Genomic DNA, 21,819 nt, shown 5'->3' on the forward strand with positions numbered 1-21,819 from the left:
GCTATTATTTGAACTCGTATATTAAACAACGATTCTATATGTGCTTAAGTTTATATTTCAATATATGTGCTTAATTATATCTTTCAACACCATGGACCCTCCTCCATGTTATGGATCGTCTATCATTTGAGTTAGGACAATATCCCAATTGTTCAATGGTCCTAGAGGTGTTTGAATAGGAGTCACCTAGAGATGCATCGTTGTCTTTTGTTATTAGGCTATCATATATGTATAGATGCATCATCGCCAAATCAAGAGCCATAAGTATCCAATGATTTACATTTATAGGCATGTGAACCTTATTGACTTCCTTCCACGGTCTTATGTACTCAGAGTCTTTGCCTTTAATGGTTTCAACAAAAAAAATCATTTGTCATGTTATATCATTGAGCATCCTTCCAAGGTCTCATGTACTTGGAATCTGCTTAAAAAAGTTGGCATTTAGTGTAAGAAAAATAAAAAAAAACAAAACTATTTTGTAGTTAACCCAACTGCGAAGACAAACAAGCTTAAAATATTTCGTAGTTGAAGCAACTGCAAAACGGATGATAAAACTGCAAAGACAATTGTCTTCGTAGTGTGTTAGACTACGAAAGAACTCCTCCACTCTATTATTTTCGCAGTCATGAAAAACTTTTCGCAGTGGAAGCAGCTGTGGAGGAAATTCAATTGACTTATATGAATTTCCTCTACAGTTGCTTCCACTATGGAAGGTTTTTCATGATTGCGAAACTATCGAGCTGCTCAAATAAGGATACTTCTAACACATTCATTCAATCACGCAAATACATTCCAAATAAATTTCCGATGCATAAATATGCTACTAAACATAACTCTAATCCTAATAAGGCCTTAAATCATACGAAAAACTGTACTCTAAATCATGAACCCGTAAACCTTAACATACCCTAAACCTGTACATTTGACTGTTAAACCCGTAAACCTTAACAAACCCGTACCAAATTTTTAAAAAGAGTGGTTTGACTGTTATTTAACTGTTATATTGGACCTTCCAAATAAGTTTATCGATAAATTGAAGCAATTTCGTACATTTTTAGTTGGTTATTTGTAACTATATTAATAACATAGAAAATATTTTAGAAAGTTTGACAAAAAAAATGGTAATTAACTTATATATAACGAACTTACAAGGTTGTAAAATATGCTAGACGCTAGTCGGACGACATGACCCTCGAGGATTAATCGGATATTAGTCGAGGATTAATCAGATATTAGCCGAGGATTAATTGGATTTGTATTTTTGTAATTTTTATTGGCTTAATAGGCACCCAGCCCCCTAAACTTGTAACTTTTTTTCACCTGGCCCCCTCAACTTAGGGGACAACCTCTCAACCTCCTCAACTCTCCAAAAACATCACATACAGCCCCTTACACCCCTATGTCCGGTCAAAATATTGACCCGTGTAGAAAACGTGCTTGCATGTTGACCACACCAATGTCATGTGTCACTTTTTTATTAAAATTTTCCGTTTTGGCATAAGAATTCTGATCGAAATCCATCTCTGGTAGTTGCTCGCCGAGCACAAATGGGCTTACTTGCCGAGCAGGGGTCTCAATGGAAAAATTTAACAAAAAATGACACGTGGCATTGGTATGGTCAACAGTCAAGAGCGTTTTCTACACGGGTCAATATTTTGATAGAACATATGAGTGTAAGGGGCTGTATGTAATGTTTTTGGAGAGTTGGGGGGTTGAGAGGTTGTCCCCTAAGTTGAGGGGACCAGGTGAAAAAAAGTTACAAGTTTAGGGGGTTGGGTGCCTATTAAGCCATTTTTATTTGTTGATCAACAGATGCTATATAAATTCAATTAAAATATGTATTATGCTATCTAAAAGTAGTAATATAAAATTATTTAATATAGAAAAATACGTATATTTCCAACACATCTCTTTAAAAATGTGCAAATATCAACATTTCAGCAACAATATCATTGATTTATAATAAAGAAAAAAAATATTCAAGTTATAAAATGCTTTTGTGCATCGCCGCTTATTGCGAATCCGCGCAACATCGATCGATAAGCCTTCGATTGGGCTTCGCTCTTGGCTTTTGTTTTTTTAATAATTGAACAAAAGGGAGGCGTCCTCGGTGGAGTCCAGACGACTAAAAAATCACATAGGGGTAAAAAATGCTCAAAGGGTATAATCAGAGTAAATCGGGATAGATTCTCAATTTCGAACGCCTAGGCAGAGCCTAGGTGATTCAGGCGACCTTGATTTTGAACAGTACAAGTTAGTTGTTAGCATTTTAACAGAATTTTTTATAATTTTGTTAGTAACATACTAAATATCTTAGATATAATTAATGTTTGAAGGTCTCAAGTGACAATTAAATAACAATCAAACCAGTATTGTCTAAGTTTCGATAACATCAACAAACAACAACAACAAAGCCTTAGTCCCGAAATGATTCGGGGTCGGCTAACATGAACCATCATATAAAACCGTGAAAATCAAGTCGTGTCAGCGACACAGATTCGCTCCCTCCACTCCGTCCTATCCACTACCATATTTTCCTCAATTCCCAATAAACTCATATCACTCTCGATCACCCTCCTCCAAGTTTGCTTAGGTCTTCCCCTACCCCTCACCACTACATCCCTTTGCCACTCTTCGGTTCTCCTAACCGGCGCATCAAGCGCTCTACGTCTCACATGGCCAAACCACCTTAGTCGGTTTTCTCTCATTTTATTCTCAATAGATGTAACCCCTACTTTTGTCCTAATTATTTCATTACGCACCCGGTCCTTTCTCGTGTGACCACACATCCATCTCAACATACGCATCTCCGCCACCGACATCTTATGGATGTGGCAGTGTTTCACTGCCCAACACTCCGTACCATATAACAATGCTGGTCTAATTGCCGTCCGGTAGAATTTTCCCTTCAATCTATTAGGCATGCCGGGATCACAAAGGAAACCCGTAGCACTCTTCCACTTCGACCAACCAGCTTTAATCCTATGGGCAACATCTCCATCTACTTCTCCATCCGTTTGGATAATAGATCCTAAATACCGGAAGCAATCCGAGGCCTGAACAACTCTCCCATCTAGGGTGATTGTCCCTGCCTCCCTACTCCTACGGCCGCTAAACTTACACTCCAAATATTCTGTCTTACTTCGACTCAACTTAAAGCCTCTAGATTCTAGAGTTTGCCTCCATAGTTCCAACTTCATCTCCACTCCTTCTTTCGTCTCATCAACCAACACAATATCATCTGCAAACAGCATGCACCATGGTATACCATCTTGAAGTGAACTTGTTAGTTCATCCATAACGATGGCAAAAAGAAATGGGCTTAGTGCGGAACCTTGATGCACTCCAATCGTAATAGGAAACTCTTCAGTTTTCCCAACACTAGTACGTACACTCGTGCATACTCCCTCATACATGTCCTTTATGATGTCAATATATTTCCGCGAAATGCCTTTCCTTATCAAGGCCCACCAAAGTACTTCCCTTGGTACCTTATCATATGCTTTCTCCAAGTCAATGAAAACCATATGCAAGTCTTTCTTCTTATTTCGATAGCGCTCCATTAATTGTCTCATTAGATGGATGGCTTCCATAGTTGATCTTCCCGGCATAAAGCCAAACTGGTTTTCCGAGATCTTCACCGTCCTCCTTAGCCTTTGTTCAATCACTCGCTCCCAAAGTTTCATAGTGTGACTCATTAATTTGATTCCCCGATAGTTGGCACAATCTTGGACATCGCCTTTGTTCTTATACAAAGGGATTAAGGTACTTTTCCTCCATTCTGATGGCATCTTATTGTTTCTCCAAATTTTGTTGAAGAACGTCGTCAACCATTCGATTCCTCTTTCTCCCAAACATCTCCAAATCTCAATAGGGATGCCATCAGGTCCTACTGCTTTCTTCAACTTCATCTTACTTAATGCCATTTTGACTTCACCCTTTTGAATTCTCCGCAGGCATTCATGATTTATCATATCGTGATGGATACTTATATCTCCAACATCTTGTTGGCGATCTCCATTAAATAAGTCATCAAAATAGGACCTCCATCGTTCCTTGATATCCTTATCTCCAACTAGGACTTTCTGGTCCACATCCTTCACACATTTAACTTTTCCGAGATCTCGCGTCTTCCTATCTCTCATCCGAGCAATTCTATATATGTCTCTTTCCCCTTCTTTCGTATCCAATCTTGTATACAGATCCCGATTCACCTTTGCTCTAGCATCTCGTATGACCTTCTTTACTTCCCTTTTAGCCTCTTTGTATTTTTCGTAGTTCTCGTCACTCCTACATTTCCCCAATAGTTTATAGGATTCTCTCTTACTCTTTACTGCTTGTCGTACTTCTTCTGTCCACCAAGATGTGTCCTTACCCGGTGGCATGCTACCTTTAGATTCCCCTAGAACTTCCTTCGCTACTTCCCTTATACTATGCTCCATCTTATTCCATATTGAATCTATATCTGAATCCATATTGCAAGTCCAAATATCTTTTTTGGTCATCTCATCCACAAATTTTTGTTGATTCTCCCCTTGCAATTTCCACCACTTAATCTTAGTCTCTACTTGAGGTGTTTGTTTTCTTATACATTTCCTACTTCGAAAATCTAGCACCACTACTCTATGTTGGGTTGTCGTACTCTCACCAGGGATCACCTTACAATCAATATAACTCTTTCTCCAAGCACTCCTTACTAAGAAGAAGTCAATTTGGCTCGCATTTGTCTAAGTTTCGATAACGTGAGGCTAAAATCGATCTTACTTGAAAATGTTAGAGTTTAATATAATTTCGTACGTTGAAGCTAAATCTGCAATTCTCTTAAAACGTTAGGTTAAATTTTGTATTTATGCCATAAAAATATAGAATTTCAATACAATTTATGAAAAGGTTAGGTTAAATTCTCTTAAGACGTTAGGTTAAATTTCAATACAATTCTCTTAAAACGTTAGGTTAATTTCTCTTAAAACATTAGGTTAAAGCCATTTAATTTTAGATATAGAATTTCAATTTTATGTGTTTTTGTTTCGGTTTTTTGGAGTAGCTTTCAACGTTTCACTCAAAAATAGGTTTTTCGTGAAAAGTTTTTTTTGTATATATTTGATTTGACAAATTATCCTTCTAATTTTTAAATATATTTCTTCTTTAATATTATTTCTATAATATTATTGCCGAAAGAATAAGATTTTGTTCCATTCAAATACAATTATTATTTTTAATCTTTATTTAGTTATTTAGATTATTTTTATTAATTTGTATTTTATTTTTTATTGAACAAATTCTAAATATAGCCGTGTGGTTTTTTTTGTTGCTAAGAGAAAACTATAGTCATTGCCATTAGCAAAACTAAGAATTTTTAGAGTGACACTTTCAGTTTTTTACTGTTGATAATCTCAAATTAGAAAATTCAAAGAATTGATGCTATTTTAAGGCCATCTCCAACCATCAACTCTATTTTCCCTACTTTAATTCTATTTTTTCCTATTCCTTCTTCAATTATAGAGTTACTACATGAACACTTCTCCAACCATCTACTCTATTTATAACTTTTAAAAAATAATTCTATTAACAAATACTTTATTATTATAATATTAATTTTACATACCATTTATTATAGTAAATGATATTTTCATTCTTAAACAATCATTGAAAATAGAGTAAGACATTTTGATACTTTATATATAGAGTATCAAAAGTCTTACTCTAAAGATAGAGTAAGATTTTAGAGTACTATTGAAAAATATTTTTTACTCTAAAAATAGATTATGGAGTATGGTTGGATTGGAGATGACCTAAGCAACAAAAAAAGATCATAGACAATAATTTGTAACGGGACACATGGATTACGCTTAGAATTTGCCTTTTTTATTTTTATGATTTATTAATAAATTTAAAATATGTCCATATTAGACATTTTACATATTAACAACAATATTTCATCACAATTTTATCAAACAACAACAATTAATCAGTTAATAACAACCTGCTAACAACAATTATTGACTAACAACTAAACCAAACATGCTCTTAGTATTCATCCAATGACGAATACATGATTGGTCCGTTGGAGGGGCCAATTTTAACGTGCATGCATAATATTTTTTTTTTGCTGCATCAAACTTGCTAATTTTTTATATATATATGCGTGTTATCATCTGAATGGTCTTGAACTCATTTTTACGTACTAATGTAAAACTTCTCAAAATTAAGCTAAATTTGGACTACAAAATAAGATTGATTTGTTTTAAACAAACTTAGAGAAATTTATCGCCAATCATATATTGCTTCATATTTAAGATTCCTAACATGTAATTTTTCTTTTTGTGTATAATGAAATCACCAATTTATATCAATTCTCAATTTATGATAATAATATTATTGTTCTATTAATTTTGGTGATTTAATTCTTAATATATCAAAAGTATGAATCTTTATTTTGCAAATAATTTTTTTTAAATAGTTTAACTGATAAACATTGGGTGAGAAAATACAAGGAAATGTTTTGTTAAGTGCCATAATATTTCTAGATTGATATAATTCAAATAAGTATTGACAAAATTATAGATATTTTTTAAAATTTGAATTTCCACGTAAATTTTTCAAAAAAAAAAAAACCCTCAGGTGTGCTTTATAAATTGTCAGCTGCTAAATACCGCAACCAAATTCCTTATCACCGTCTCTTTTGGACTTTTTTACCATTCTCATAATTTTAATCAAAAACTGAAAATGCTCTCTCCAAAATCATAAACCCGAACAACAATAATTGAAATTATGAAAATAATTGATGTGTGACAATCCGAACCCCGAAAATGGATGATTACGAGTCGGAAACATTAAGATTTACATCTTTTTATCAAAGAACTCATGAAAATAATACATATTTTTCATGACGATTTTAATTTTTCGTCACTAAAAATAGGAGAATTTTTCATTTTTCGTCATAAAAAATTGAATGGTTTAGTATTTTTCGTCACTAAAATTTTTACGATTTTGCATATTTCAAAATTTGGCCTAAACGAATGCGGCATACCGTTTGACCCATGGTGGGAACGGATGTGGCATACCGTTCGACCCATGGCGGAAACGGATGCGGCATACCGCTCGACCCATGGTGGGAACGGATGCGGCATCCGTTCCCATCATGGGTCGAACGGTATGCCGCATTTGTTTAGGCTAAATTTTGAATTTTCTCTCAAAAAAAATTTCCCCAATTTCGAAATTTTTTTTATGCCAAGGGCAAAATTGTCCAATGGGTACGGTGATAAGGAATTTGGTTGCAGTATTTAGCAATACCCTATAAATTTGGTCCAGGAAAACTAACTTTTTCGGGAAAAAAGACCTTTTTAGCCAAATTCGAACTGAGGCAGCCCGATCAAGTTGGACTGACGAGAGTTCTAATTTAGCACCTCATGAATTTTTTGTTGGAGACAAGAAGGACGGAACTACCCTTAGTTACGGTGGTTTCGACGGTCGGAGAGACTTGTGCCTCTATGTCTGCCCATGTATTTATCAAATAGTTGCATTTATTTTTTTCAACACTTATAATTTTCAAACACTTCAATTTTATCACTTATTTTTTATTATTTAATTTTCAGCTTTATCGAACACCACCTTAATCAACTATTTTTTGATGTAATAAAAATTAATCAACTAATTTATGCTGATTAATATCAAAGTAATTGTTTTTTTTTCTTCTGAAAAACTCGTTCTCTCTTTTTGTTTGATAATCGTTCAAATATTATCATCAAAATATTTTTGATTTAACACTCAAATTTGGTAAAAATCAGGAAAAGTAAAAAAATTCATGTGATTTCGCGGTGAAATTTTTGTGATAAAACAGTATTCATATTAGCAGAAAAAAATATGAATTTTCAGTAACACCGCTTAAAGTTGGAGGAAATTTTAGATGTAACAGTTAAAGTTGATGATATGATGGATGGCATTGACCAATTAATTTTCTTTCACGTAATTCATTTATAAAAAATGTTAAAAAAGATCGCACATAGAAAATTGTGAACAATAGCTGAGATGAAAAATAACAAGTTGGAGCGATAGGCAAAATTTCTAGTGAAAAATAACAATTTGGAGTGATCTGAAATATTTACAAAAAATAATGAATACAAATACTTAGGTAGAAAAAACAAGCATCTGAAAATTAATACATTTAAAACAAACACAACATATGGTGGAATTCAGGGAGGTTTAAGATGCGTTTGAGCACCATTGATCGCCAGAACGCTAAAAATTCAGCGGAAAATGTGAACGAAACTTTTATCTTTTCTTTAAATATAAAAACACTAAAAAAATACTAATTTAACACCGATAAATCACGACAAACATCTCCACCACTAGATCCTGTCACCGATTGAGTACTTCATTAAACACAAACACAAACACAAGCATTCCATTGGGGAACAAATTTCATTCTCTTTTCCTAAGTTCAGAGCCTAATGAGTCGATACATTTGAAAATTTCTACAAAAGATTCGTACTAAAATAATAATTAAAAGTAGCAAAATACACGAAATATATATTTTTGAAAGATTTTATGGTAAGGAGCTGCTTCTATTCCTTGCCAAAATCAGCATTATAGTGTGAACTGGATTCAAGTTTCTTTGCCTCATTAAGCTTCCTCACAGCCTGCAACACCATATGTGAAAACTAATTATATTATGCAATTACATGTTCCAAAATCGGGCTGACAATTTTTGACAATTTTTGACACGACATGATAGCCATTTTTGTTGCTTTTACATCATGTATGATAATATGCAGATAACATAACATGATTAAGACATGATAGGCCGAATTGTCATCTCTATGAAACCAAAAAAAAAAGAGGACAAAATTCTCAGGATGAAAATTACCTTCATAAAGTCTTCATGGATGACATAATCACGTTCTGCGCGAATTGCTGACATTCCAGCTTCCGTGCAAACGTTGCGTAAATCAGCTCCATTGAAACCCTGAGACAGTTAAAACAGTCATTTTAAGGACAAAAAGCTAGTGATTTCTTGAAGATGAAACAAGTAGATCAACATTTTGGTTTACCTCTGCAAGTTTAACAACGGCCTCATAATCGATCTCACCATGCTTTGCAATGCCAGCTGCATGGATCTTAAGTATTTCCATTCTAGATTGTTCATTTGGCAATGGAATCTCTATCTTCCGATCTAATCGACCAGGTCGCAGAAGTGCAGGGTCGAGAACATCAGGTCGGTTTGTTGCCATTATCATTTTAACCTACAGCAAAAAAATGAAACATTATTGGACTTTTCCATCTCATGTGTCTTGTGTATATCAGATTGTTTATTTAAAATTGAGTTCTTCCGTAAAGACCCAGATTTAACATATAAACAAGCAAAGTTGAAGAAAAGAGATGCCACAAAACTGTGAGATATAAAATATTACAGCTACAGAGCCAAAACATTAGTTATGGTAGTAAGTTCATATTGTTGACATAAAAAAGATCTTAGAAAAGCTTTCAGGTATTTAATTAAAAAAAATTTATGACTATTTAACAGTTGATTCGTTATATACGCGAAGCAAAAACCGGTGTTCATGTAGTATTTGAATAAACGACCAAAAAACTTCTCAAGCAAACCCCAATCCAAATATCTCACTGATAAACTACATCAAAGTTTTACTGTTTCATATAAAAACCTAAGCCAATGCAAGTTTTTACACCAGATGGATAAGGTAGAAAAAGCCTGAGCAAGGACCAGAGCTGCCACTTTCAAAGTTTGCCTATAATTTGCAAACCCATTCCAGATAATTTCCAATTAAGACATCCTCATTGATTCTAGTAGCACAAAAGCTTTAGATCTACATGTCTTTCAAGTGCAACCTTACAAATCTCTCAAAGATGGACCTCACTGAAACCTAGGTCGGCAAATCCAACTCTATACATGTCCATGTGAAGATGGTAGAGAAAACATAAATCTCTCCAGAAAATAATTATTTAAAAGTAAAATGTGCTGTAAGTGAGAAAGTATAAATCAAAATGCTGGGTTTGTATTGTACACATAATATACAATTGGTAGTACCTTGCCAAGCTGATCGAAACCATCTAGCTGATTAAGTAACTCCATCAGTGTCCTTTGAATTTCACGATCTGCACTTGTTCCCTCACTAAAACGGCGTCCACCAATGGCATCAATCTCATCCATGAAAATGATGCAAGGCTAACACAATGAAAGCAAAATTTAACACAAGCCATCATACACCTCCAAGTAAAAAGCTTATCAAATTTAGAAAACGAGGTTCTTACTTGGTGATCACGTGCATATCCGAACATTTCTCGTATCAACCTAGCACTTTCTCCTATGTATTTGTCGATAATAGCACTTGAAACAACCTTCATCCAGATAGAAAGTAATACAAGTTACCAAGTATAGCTTATACACAATACAAAATGGGGGCAAGGATCAACAGGAAAAAAAATGTCCGACCTTTAAAAAGTTGGCATCTATGTTACTCGCAATAGCCCTAGCTAACAATGTCTTTCCAGTACCTGGTGGTCCATAAAGGAGAACACCCTGAAACAGCAGATAAGAATTTGGGATGAAAATTTACTTTACCAAAATGGGATAATAACTGCTTATAAGTTACCTACTCAAGAAAAGGAGAGAAGAAAAGAGAGCCATAATCACCTTGGGAGGTTTAATGCCCACTCTAACAAAAAGCTCAGGGTTCATGAGAGGTAACTCAATGGACTCCCTCAATTCTCTAATTTGATCTGATAGACCACCCACAGCTGAATAGCTAATATTTCCAGGATCTTCATGCAACATATTATAAACAACTGGGTCAACCTGTCAGGCCACAGTACACACATTATTAGGCATTAGACATAATTTTGCAGAAAATTAGTAATTTAACACAATCTTTGCAATGACACCAACTGCCTTTCTCAACTAGTTTCTACATCTATCTCCTGCTCCAAAGAAAAAATAGATTAACTTGCCTCACGTGGTAGAGACCGCATGATTGTAAGTGTTGTCATATCAAGAACCACCCTAGTTCCTGCAGTCAGCTTTTCCTTGTCAACTTTGCTGCGGCAACCAACGACGTAACGAGGGCCACTACTTGCTTTAACAATCACTGAAAAATATAGAAGCAACCAATACTCTATCAACATCAACTAGTTCTTACAAACACATAATAGGGATGAGATGAAATCAAAGACTACAAATGTGAAATTCATGTAAGCAATTCCCTACAAGGGACATATTGTAATTAGAAAAACACAGAAAAGACCATATAATAGAGTAGCAATTATGCAATATCTTTTTGTATATAATAAACTTGTTCTCAAGCTTAATATTTTCAACAAAGAAAAGCTGCCAGCATTCCATCCAGCACAGGGGATTTAGAGAGAGAACTTACAACGTTCATTGTCAAGAGGTCGAAGAACTTCTCCTATGATCTGTCCAACACTTTGAAGAGATTTCAAATCATCTTCTGTCTTGTTGAACTCTTTCTTTGCAGCACGCAAATTTTCCCTCACTGCAGTAATGTAATTACAACTCAATATCACTCATCACCTTCATGAGCACAATTATCAAGCGACCAAGTGAGACATTTACAATCAACTTTGCAAACAGATAACAGATATTAGGTTTCATCAAATATGTGGTTAACTAAATGTATAGGGGCAAGTACAAGGGCAAGCCACTCTTATTTTTATTATAGTAATGAAACATCTTCAAGCTTTATTCTAATAATTCGTGTTACCTTATTAGAATGGAATCAGAATGATTTTGGACATTCTCTTTGAGATAAGATCTTTTGTTTAATGAAATTATTACCTACTAATAGAACTAGTCATAATACTGAAGCTCAAAACAGTCTATGCTTAAAATAGAATAGAGGAACCTTTTCATTTACAGATTAACGATTCCAAAATCGAGTAAATTAGCAAGACTCGCTAGTAAATAATGTAATTCAATTACATCAAACAATTCAACCAGGATAATCCAAAAAAAATGACAAATAAACATAAGGATAATCAATTTATAGGAAACGGAAGCTATCTCTGAACTGCATTAGATCGATAAAAAGTAATTGAAGGACTATGGACTTACCAGATCGTACTCTGGACTCCAACTCCTTGTGCTGGAGTAACTTTTTCCAGTACTCTGCAACCGCAGTACGGCGTCGTGCTGCGTCATCTCCTTCGCTGCTCATCTTTAAATTTCTTTGTCCTCTACGAACCTGAATGTTTGAAAGTCGGGTCAGGCACACATGTATAACGATTAACACAAACAAAACCACAATAGGAGACATAATCTCAATTTCTAGCCATAGAAATGCAACAGCTACATTGAATTAGCAGATAATTGAAAAAAAGGGTTAGGGAAAAGATTGAATATGTTTGAAACTGAAAATCGAATGGTAAAAGAACAGAGTGGGGGGTACGAAGAAAGCTTACTGGTGTATTCTCGGGACTGGATGAAGAGCTACTGGAGAGGGACGGCTAAATGAAGAAAGATTCTGATTAAGTTTTGGATCGGAGAGAAGAGGAGTGGTTTCGGCGTTGGATTTCCCGATCCAAGTATCTATAACTTGAACGATGGGGCAGTCGGGGTAAATTACACATATGGCCACTGAACTTTACCCATTTCCAAAGTATGACTACTAGATTTCAAGATGTAACATAAAAGTCACTCAAACTTTATATTTTCTAACGTTATGCCATAAACTTCAATTAACGTTTCAAAATGACCAGTGAACGACCTCAAAATGTGAAAGAAAGGAAGTGAATTCTTAAATAGAGAAAACTTTGGAAATTGTGAGTTTGAAGAAGACAAAATGTGGTTCCATTCCATGATAAATATGGTTATAAACAACTTTAATTTTTGATCATTATTATTTTTAGATTATTTTGAGGTCCTCAATAAGAGTTAATTGAAGTTTATGGTATAATGCTAAAAAATATAAAGCTTGAGTGATTTTTATAGTTCGTTTTAAAATTCAATAGTATCGTAAAAATGAGTAAAGTTAAGTGTTCAAGGCTTTAATTTAACTATCACACGGTGATACGGATTAAATCGTTTTCTCTAATTGGATGTTCAGAAGTGGATTGAACATTTAAGATTTAATATCAAAATATCCAATGGATTTAATGATAGTTTTTAGTTAGCTACTACTTTCGTAGAAGAGATTATACATGAACTAATTCCACGATATTAAATTGATACATAATTTTAGTGTTTGAATTTAGTAGGTAATGTGCCGTTTTTTAATTGGCATGGAATTTATACAAAAAATTTCGAATTGGATTAAAGTTGAACTCCTAACTCGAAAATGACACAAAATGATATATATATTTAATTACTTATTCTCTCCCATCCTCTGAGTAGTTTTCATTAGAGCGTTGATTTTGAACAATTTTGAACTGTGAAAATCAGAATTGTATTTACGGTATTCGATTGAGCTATTTTATTCTAGAAGCGACCGACTGATAGCCTACCAGTACAATCTCGAGGCAATGCAGCGAACATGTTAAAGAAAGTGACCTCGTTTGCAACTCATCTCAAAATTTTCTTCTTCGGTATAATCGTTCCTAATCTAACTGTACGACAATAACTAGTAATTAATAATTTGATATATAAATGATGAAATTTCATTTTATTTTAAGATACATTTGGAAGAACCAAACATATAATCGAGGAGGACAACGATGGCCATGGCAACGAATTTGTCCATATTTTCCCCTACTATGAGTCAGAACGTCACAATAGCTTCTTTATGTGTAATTAATTCTCTAACAAAATGATATTTTATCTCTATGTGCTTCGTATTAATATGGAATCTCTGATTTTTGGCAAATGTAATAGGAGACTGATTATCACTATTTATTACTACTAGAGAATTAGAGGTAATAAGATTTAGATGGTTCATGAATCTATTGAGCCATACTACCTCTTGTGCCACAGATGAGTGTGACACATACCTTGCTTCTATGGTGGACAATGCTACACATGTTTGTTTCCTGTTGTTCTGTGATATTTTCCCATTCCTTAGTGATGTCTTCAAATATGAACAATGCTCATGATCAGACTTAATAAGACCTGGAACAATCAACAAATGGTTAGGGTGGGGTGAGAGTCAGGTGTCCCCTCTCCTATGCTTAAGTTAGTAATATACTTTGAAGAAATTATGATAACTTGAAAGCAGTGTATGTTTTAAAGAATGAATGTGTGTCTTGTGACGTTTGTTATGGAAACATACCCGAGGTTAAGTACCTTTCCACGTGTAAACCATTGTTTGGCTCCGACACCGTTTCCCTTTTCACTATTCCGTAATATACGACATGTTCTTAGGAACATGAGTGGATCTTTGAAGTCTGTAATAGTTATTAGTCCACGTGTCTAGTTGGTTAAGGTTTATGCCAAAACTTCCGGCTGCTACACGTGTTAAGGCTCATTTCTTTGAATCGGACTAGGCCACATTCCTTTGATTCGATGCATGCCTATTCCTTTACTCTGTACTGCATCAGCTAACGAGAAAACGTAGTTTGATGTGGACTTCCTCTCGTCCAGGTCTCTTGCCCTAGTTAAAAACAAATTAATAATCAAGATATAATGTGGTAGTAATTTATTTTTATCAAATAATAAACCATAATTCATAATTATAAATATTAAAAATAAATCAACATTCAAAACATTCTTACAAAACTAACATCCAAAAAGTAACTAGAAACTATCAAAAAGTCTCATAATATAACTTCAAACAATCTAGAACTAATTAAGATAGTTCGAAATTAAATGTTAAAGTCATCTAAGCAAAACAAGACTTTTACCGGGATAGTTCGAAAAGAGGTTTTTCCTCTCTTGTATAAAGGTACACAAAGAAGTTTACCCGACCCCATCTTCATCTACAAGTGACTAACATGAGTTGTAACTTGCAACGCACTTAACTGTTCCACAAAGATTCTGAATGCTTTAACATAAATCTGATGGCTCTTTATCCAACTTTAAGTAAGCAAAAACCTAACTTTTGAGCTGAAAAAGAGCTTCCCAATTCTCCATAAAGAAGAGTATGATCCTGCACTTTTGCTAGATTACCAGTCAAGACAGTCTTGCATCAAATTCTGTAATTTGATGATATGAAGCATTATCGCCTCAATATCGTCTCATCTGACATATCGACTAACTTTGTAATTTCTAAGTTCTTTCCTCAAGCTTCTCAACTTAGCCTATTCACAAGGAGTTTGAGGAACGATGGAAGTTATTTTCCAACAAGTCATAATAATAAAAAAATATTAAAAAGAAATCATCGTACAAATACAAATGATTTCAATGTATAATCAAAAATACATTTTCGATTCATATAAAATCTCCTAAAATTATTTATGATATTGTGAATTTTTTATAAATTTTTCATAATTTCTGGATAATTATAAACATTTTCTATTAATTTAAATTGATTTTAGAATATTAAAAAAAAATAAAAAATAAATATTTTATCTGTAAAAAAATTACACAAAATACACAAAAAAAATAGAAAAATTGCAAAGGTAAGGTCTGGAAAAAATTAGAGGTCAAATGACCACTGTAAGCCACTCCATACTTCGACATGCGTTGCTCACGAGCTCGACATGTGGTATCCGTGTGCGGATTGGTTGCTAATCACCATGTGTCATGATGTGGTTGGCATGTGTGCCACATGCGTGACATGTGGTGGACGCCTAAATGTAGGCGACTGAAGCCCGAAGGTGATGCATAGGGCCCATATGCTGCCTTCTCGTCTTCCATTGGTCCTACAATTTGTTCCAATCTAAGGTTTTTGGGCTTCTTGATCACATTGGTGAAGTCAGTTTGTCCATACGACAAACACAAATTAGGGTTTGAGGCACATATATTCTCACTTGAGACTCCACTATTCCAAATCTAAAAACCCTAAATCGCAAATATACACCATTCTGTGCGTTTTGCAGTGCCCTTTTTTTTACCAAAAAACACGTATTCATACCCAATAAACACAAATCTAATACATATATTAATCCTAGCATGAAAAAACTATACTTTTCTCCATATTCAGGGATCAAAATTAACAGAACATGAGATCTGTGGCTGGCTCTGATGCCAATGAAGGATAAATATCACATATTTCATACGAGTTATCGAATTACCTATTGTAGCGCAGATAACCTCTAATATGATTTGTAGTAGAAGTACGGATCACTACGACCTTCGTATTAACGGTCACGCTTTAACTGCACGGAGGTTAATCAGGGGAGGAAACAACTGATCTACGAACTAAGAGCAACGATAGTTTTGTGTGTGAGAGAGAGGTGGTGTAGGGTTAGATAGAGAGGAGGAGTCTTTCGTCGTCATTTTTGTATTTCTTTATACTAGGGTTGGACAACTTACTGTCTATTTATAAGGAGAGATTATGACAAATTCTAGCCTCCTTTTCTCTCTTTTGGGCCTGACTCATTCCATCTACGGATGAACCATTTATTCGGTCTAAACCCAGACAATTCTAATAAGGCTAACAAACAATCCTTTCAATAAACAATGAATAAATGTTAAAATTTATTATAATAATCATAGAAAGCCAAGTAACTAATAAGTGCTAAATAATTTAGCATAATTACATAAATTAAGAGATTTTTCTAATTAAAGGTTAATATGTATCATAGTAAGTGATTATTTTGAATTATTTATGGATTAAAAATTTGTTTTGATTAAAAAATATGGGGTCTAAAGTTCTTGTTTTAATAACTTTATGGTTAAGACGGTCATATTCCTCCTCAATACTCTCCATATATTCTATAGAAAGATTTTTCCATAGACCATTGTCTTTATTTCCTAGCCAATTTCATCTTTCGAGGTACTCGTTCTTGCACGCACTAATACTTTGTAGTTCCCCAACCTTCATACGATAGCGGTCCCATTTTTCTACCATGGAGAAAGGGAAAAGTGCGATAAACCTCATGATATGTATTAAACTATGTCCATCTTAAAAAGAAAATTAAGTGAAACTTTCTTTTAGGACAATTTTCCCTCATGTTATCACTCAACAACATATTGAACAAAGATTTTTATTCATTAATAAGCATAAATTATTTCAAAAATGTTTGAATATTTGTAGAAATATATCCACAAATTAAACATTCGTGTGAGAAGGAATTTGGAAAAAAAAGTCATTGGAAACTAGCTATATGTAAGTGTTTCTTTAGACAAGAAAGTATGTTCGTGGATTTTTTTCTACTTTATATATATTTATTTAGCATATATTTTTAGTTTAAAATCTGTAAAGAAATCCCATTTTGTGAATTTTTTATTCAATTACAAATATTTATTTAATTAATTAATAATTATTATAAAATTAAAATTTTTTGTTATTTTTATAATTGTTTTATTAATAAAAAATTATAAACCGAATAAAAATAAAAAATTGTTTGACAAAAGCTGACGTGACAATACTAGCCGCAATAACCATAAAAGTTGTTCTAAGATTTATCGAGACTTCAATTCCTTCGTCCTTTTCTATGAAATTATATTGCTAATTTTTATCGTCATTTTGAAAATAATAAATTGAACAATTTTTCCGATTTAAATAAAATAAAGAAGCTTCATTTCTACAGGTGCAAAGAACCTATTGATGTCTCGATTGTGCTACCAAAGATTCTAGAGAAGTTGCAATAGGGTGTTTTAATATTTTTTTTAATAAGAATTATGAATAGAGCAAGCAAAGAAATGTAGGTGGTTGAATAAAAAAAATTCGTGTTTTGACTTAGATTTCTAATTCCGAGAGTAAAATTGAGCTAACTTTTTTATACATGAAAGCAAATTTGGTTATTTTAAAATGAAAATTGAGTTAATTTTTTTATACCATGAAAGCAAATTTTGGTTATTTTAAAATGAAGATCGAGTTAATTCTTTTATACCATGAAAGCAAAATTTGGTTATTTTAAAATGAAATTGTTCCATAATAACATTAGGAACACATTTAACCCTTATCCCTCGATAATTTTATTGGTTTATACTATTGGCCATCCAACATCACATTTATTCTATTAAGTATGCCAAAATTATTCCTTATATTATTATTTATAAATTTCCTTTATTGAACTATGAACAACTCCGTCTGTGAGGGTCACTTGGTGGTCTTTACAGTCGGTCCCAAGCCCGGACAAAGGAGGAGGGTTGCGGTAGATTTGTGGCGGCCAGCGTAAAACTTAGCCACATCTTATGACATGAACCATACTATAAATATCGTTGGGGCGTTCCCTACTCAGCGACGCACTGCACTTCCTAGACCCGGGTGTAGTAATAAATGTGCAAGGGTTGCTAGGTCGTCGCCCCGAAGCGACGCGCCACCCCAAGACCCAGGGGTGGTGTCAAATATACAAGGGTTGCAGGTAAATAAGCTAGTCCACGGTAATGGTAGGGGTAAGGGTAGTAGGTTACGCTTTGGGACATGGAACATAGGTTCTTTGACAGGAAGATTAGCTGAAATTGTAGATGTTATGAAGAGGAGGAGAATAAATATAACGTGCCTACAAGAAACCAAGTGGGTTGGAGCCAAGGCTAGAGAGATAGCTCATTGGGGTTATAAGCTTTGGTACTCAGGAAAGGATAAGAGTAGAAATGGAGTAGGTATTCTTATTGATAGGGAGTATATTGATGATGTAGTAGCGGTGTCTAGGAAGAGCGATAAAATTATGAGTGTTAAGTTAGTGATAGGGGATGAGGTTGTGAATGTCATTAGTGCATATGCGCCACAAATAGGATTAGATGTCTCTATAAGCCAAGCTTTTTGGGAGGACTTAGAGAAAGTGGTGCAACAGGTTCCTAGGGATGAAAAAATGGTACTGGGGGGTGATCTCAATGGACACGTGGGTTCTAGGCGAGATGAGTTTGGGAGTGTTCATGGAGGGTATGGTTTTGGAGATAAGAATGAAGCAGGAAATGATATTTTGGAATTCGCATCAGCCTATGACTTGAGTATCATGAACACATGGTTTATGAAGAGAACATCCCACTTAGTGACTTATCGGAGTGGCGGTAATGCGAGCCAAATTGACTTCTTCTTAGTAAGGAGTGCTTGGAGAAAGAGTTATATTGATTGTAAGGTGATCATCCCTGGTGAGAGTACGACAACCCAACATAGAGTAGTGGTGCTTGATTTTCGAAGTAGGAAATGCATAAGAAAACAAACACCACAAGTAGAGACTAAGATTAAGTGGTGGAAATTGCAAGGGGAGAGTCAACAAAAATTTGTGGATGAGATGACTAAAAAAGATGTTTGGACTTGTAATATGGATTTAGATATAGATTCGATATGGACTAAGATGGAGCATAGTATAAGGGAAGTAGCGAAGGAAGTTCTAGGGGAATCTAAAGGTAGCATGCCACCGGGTAAGGACACATCTTGGTGGACAGAAGAAGTACGACAAGCAGTAAAGAGTAAGCGAGAATCCTATAAAATATTGGGGAAATGTAGGAGTGACGAGAACTACGAAAAATACAAAGAGGCTAAAAGGGAAGTAAAGAAGGTCATACGAGATGCTAGAGCAAAGGTGAATCGGGATCTGTATACAAGATTGGATACGAAAGAAGGGGAAAGAGACATATATAGAATTGCTCGGATGAGAGATAGGAAGACGCGAGATCTCGGAAAAGTTAAATGTGTGAAGGATGTGGAACAGAAAGTCCTAGTTGGAGATAAGGATATCAAGGAACGATGGAGGTCCTATTTTGATGACTTATTTAATGGAGATCGCAGACAAGATTTTGGAGATATAAGTATCCATCACGATATGATAAATCATGAATGCCTGCGGAGAATTCAAAAGGGTGAAGTCAAAATGGCATTAAGTAAGATGAAGTTGAAGAAAGCAGTAGGACCTGATGGCATCCCTATTGAGATTTGGAGATGTTTTGGGAGAAAGAGGAATCGAATGGTTGATGACGTTCTTCAACAAAATTTGGAGAAACAATAAGATGCCATCAGAATGGAGGAAAAGTATTTTAATCCCTTTGTATAAGAACAAAGGCGATGTCCAAGATTGTGCCAACTATCGGGGAATCAAATTAATGAGTCGCACTATGAAACTTTGGGAGCGAGTGATCGAACAAAGGCTAAGGAGGACGGTGAAGATCTCGGAAAACCAGTTTGGCTTTATGCCAGGAAGATCAACTATGGAAGCCATCCATCTAATGAGACAATTAATGGAGCACTATCGAAATAAGAAGAAAGACTTGCATATGGTTTTCATTGACTTGGAGAAAGCATATGATAAGGTACCAAGGGAAGTACTTTGGTGGGCCTTGATAAGGAAAGGCATTTCGCGGAAATATATTGACATCATAAAGGACATGTATGAGGGAGCATTGATAGCTCCAATTTGTATAGGGTTTTTAGGCCCCTTTTAGCTTCCTTTTGCTTTATTTCCTTTTAATTTCAGTAGCGTTTTATTATCTTTTAGTTTAAATTAGCAATTTCCCTTATTTTTGGCATTTTCGGTGTTTTCAGGGATCATCAGGGACTTTTCGTGCATTTTCGAACCAGACCAAAGCCCATTGGGGAATTACCGGACTTTTCAGGGACCATCGGAGCACTTTTGGGATTCATCAGGGACCATTAGAGCATCTTTCGGAAGCCCAGGGACTCAAAAGGATAAAAACCGAAGTTTCATCCCCCAAATGGGACCTGTCTCGGCGAGACACAGGCTGTCTCGTCGAGACAGGCCCTCGTCTCGTCGAGACAAGCCTTGTCTCGACGAGACGAGGCGGGGGAAGGCGCGCCTGCGCCTTCCCCTTTGCTGAAATCCGCGAATATTAAGCCCAAAAGCCCATTAAACACTTTGTAAATGCCATTTTTACCCCTGAGGCATTAGGGTTTCCTTCCTAACTCTATAAATAGGGAGCTAATCCTAATCTTTCAGGGGGGATTAGCCATTTAATAAATTAGAGAGCCGCTAGGGTTTTCTCTCCTCCAAAATGTAGATTTTTAACTTTTAGATTAGATTTCCTGCTTTCTAGATTAGGTTTTATTTCTGTTTTGTCTTTTCTTTCAAGAACAATTGATGGGAGAAGTTCCTCATCTTCTATTTTTGTAATCAGAATCGGCAAAACGGGTTTTGGATTTCTATCTCTTTCCCTTTTATCTTTTGCGATTATATTCAATTGAAGCTTTTTCCGTTATTCATGATTTCCTTCTATTTTGATTAGTTTGTCTATGAACTGATCCCCATCCAATTTGGGATGGGGATGAAATTGATTGTATGAATATGTGTGATTAGGGATCTAGGACCTTTGATTGATCAGTTTATGCATGCTTAATGCCTAGGTAATGTTAGGAACAAGATTTATGCTAGAATGAACATTGATAATGATCAACTAGCCTGTTTATATATATAATATGCTTAATGTCTGTGACCCTAACATTAAATAGGATTATAGATAGATGAGAACCTGACCACAGAATCGTCTATACCGAATTTGTGTAAATCTGACTTCGCTAGAGACCACTAGGAATGAGGCTTTGTGGCTGGGCTACGGCTTTAGCCTTAGTTGTCAATAAACCTAATGCTTTGCATGACCTAGGGTATATGCCTAATCAAGCCGTCACCCGAATGCATGTGAATAGGTTAGACAAATCCCGTACAAATTTGTCTTTCACTTAGGACAATTACCTTCAATCATTGGTAAAACACAAATCTGAACTCCCTAAACCCATACATAGGATTTAATCAAAGGAATCCTCAACCTATATTGTGCCATCCGTCAATTCACCTTCTACCCTGTCAATTGTTCACTTTATTTTGTTATCTTTATTGCTTTCAATTAGTTAATTAGTT

General features: G+C 34.8%; 1 protein-coding gene across 1 annotated transcript; it reads right to left on the reverse strand.

Moving 5' to 3' along the window:
• Positions 1-8,349: 8,349 nt before the first annotated feature.
• Positions 8,350-12,589, reverse strand: LOC136204087 (26S proteasome regulatory subunit S10B homolog B). The gene is made up of 11 exons (XM_065995277.1): positions 12,433-12,589; positions 12,086-12,215; positions 11,388-11,507; positions 10,966-11,102; positions 10,652-10,813; positions 10,451-10,537; positions 10,270-10,356; positions 10,046-10,183; positions 9,051-9,242; positions 8,867-8,965; positions 8,350-8,639 (listed from the first exon to the last, which is right to left on the reverse strand). The coding sequence occupies exons 2-11, from the start codon at positions 12,186-12,188 to the stop codon at positions 8,565-8,567; spliced, it is 1,200 nt and encodes a 399-aa protein (XP_065851349.1). The 5' UTR covers positions 12,189-12,215; positions 12,433-12,589; the 3' UTR covers positions 8,350-8,564.
• Positions 12,590-21,819: the final 9,230 nt, after the last annotated feature.

Source organism: Euphorbia lathyris, chromosome 8 (genome assembly GCF_963576675.1).
Source record: "Euphorbia lathyris chromosome 8, ddEupLath1.1, whole genome shotgun sequence".
In the NCBI taxonomy this organism is placed as follows: domain Eukaryota; kingdom Viridiplantae; phylum Streptophyta; class Magnoliopsida; order Malpighiales; family Euphorbiaceae; genus Euphorbia; species Euphorbia lathyris.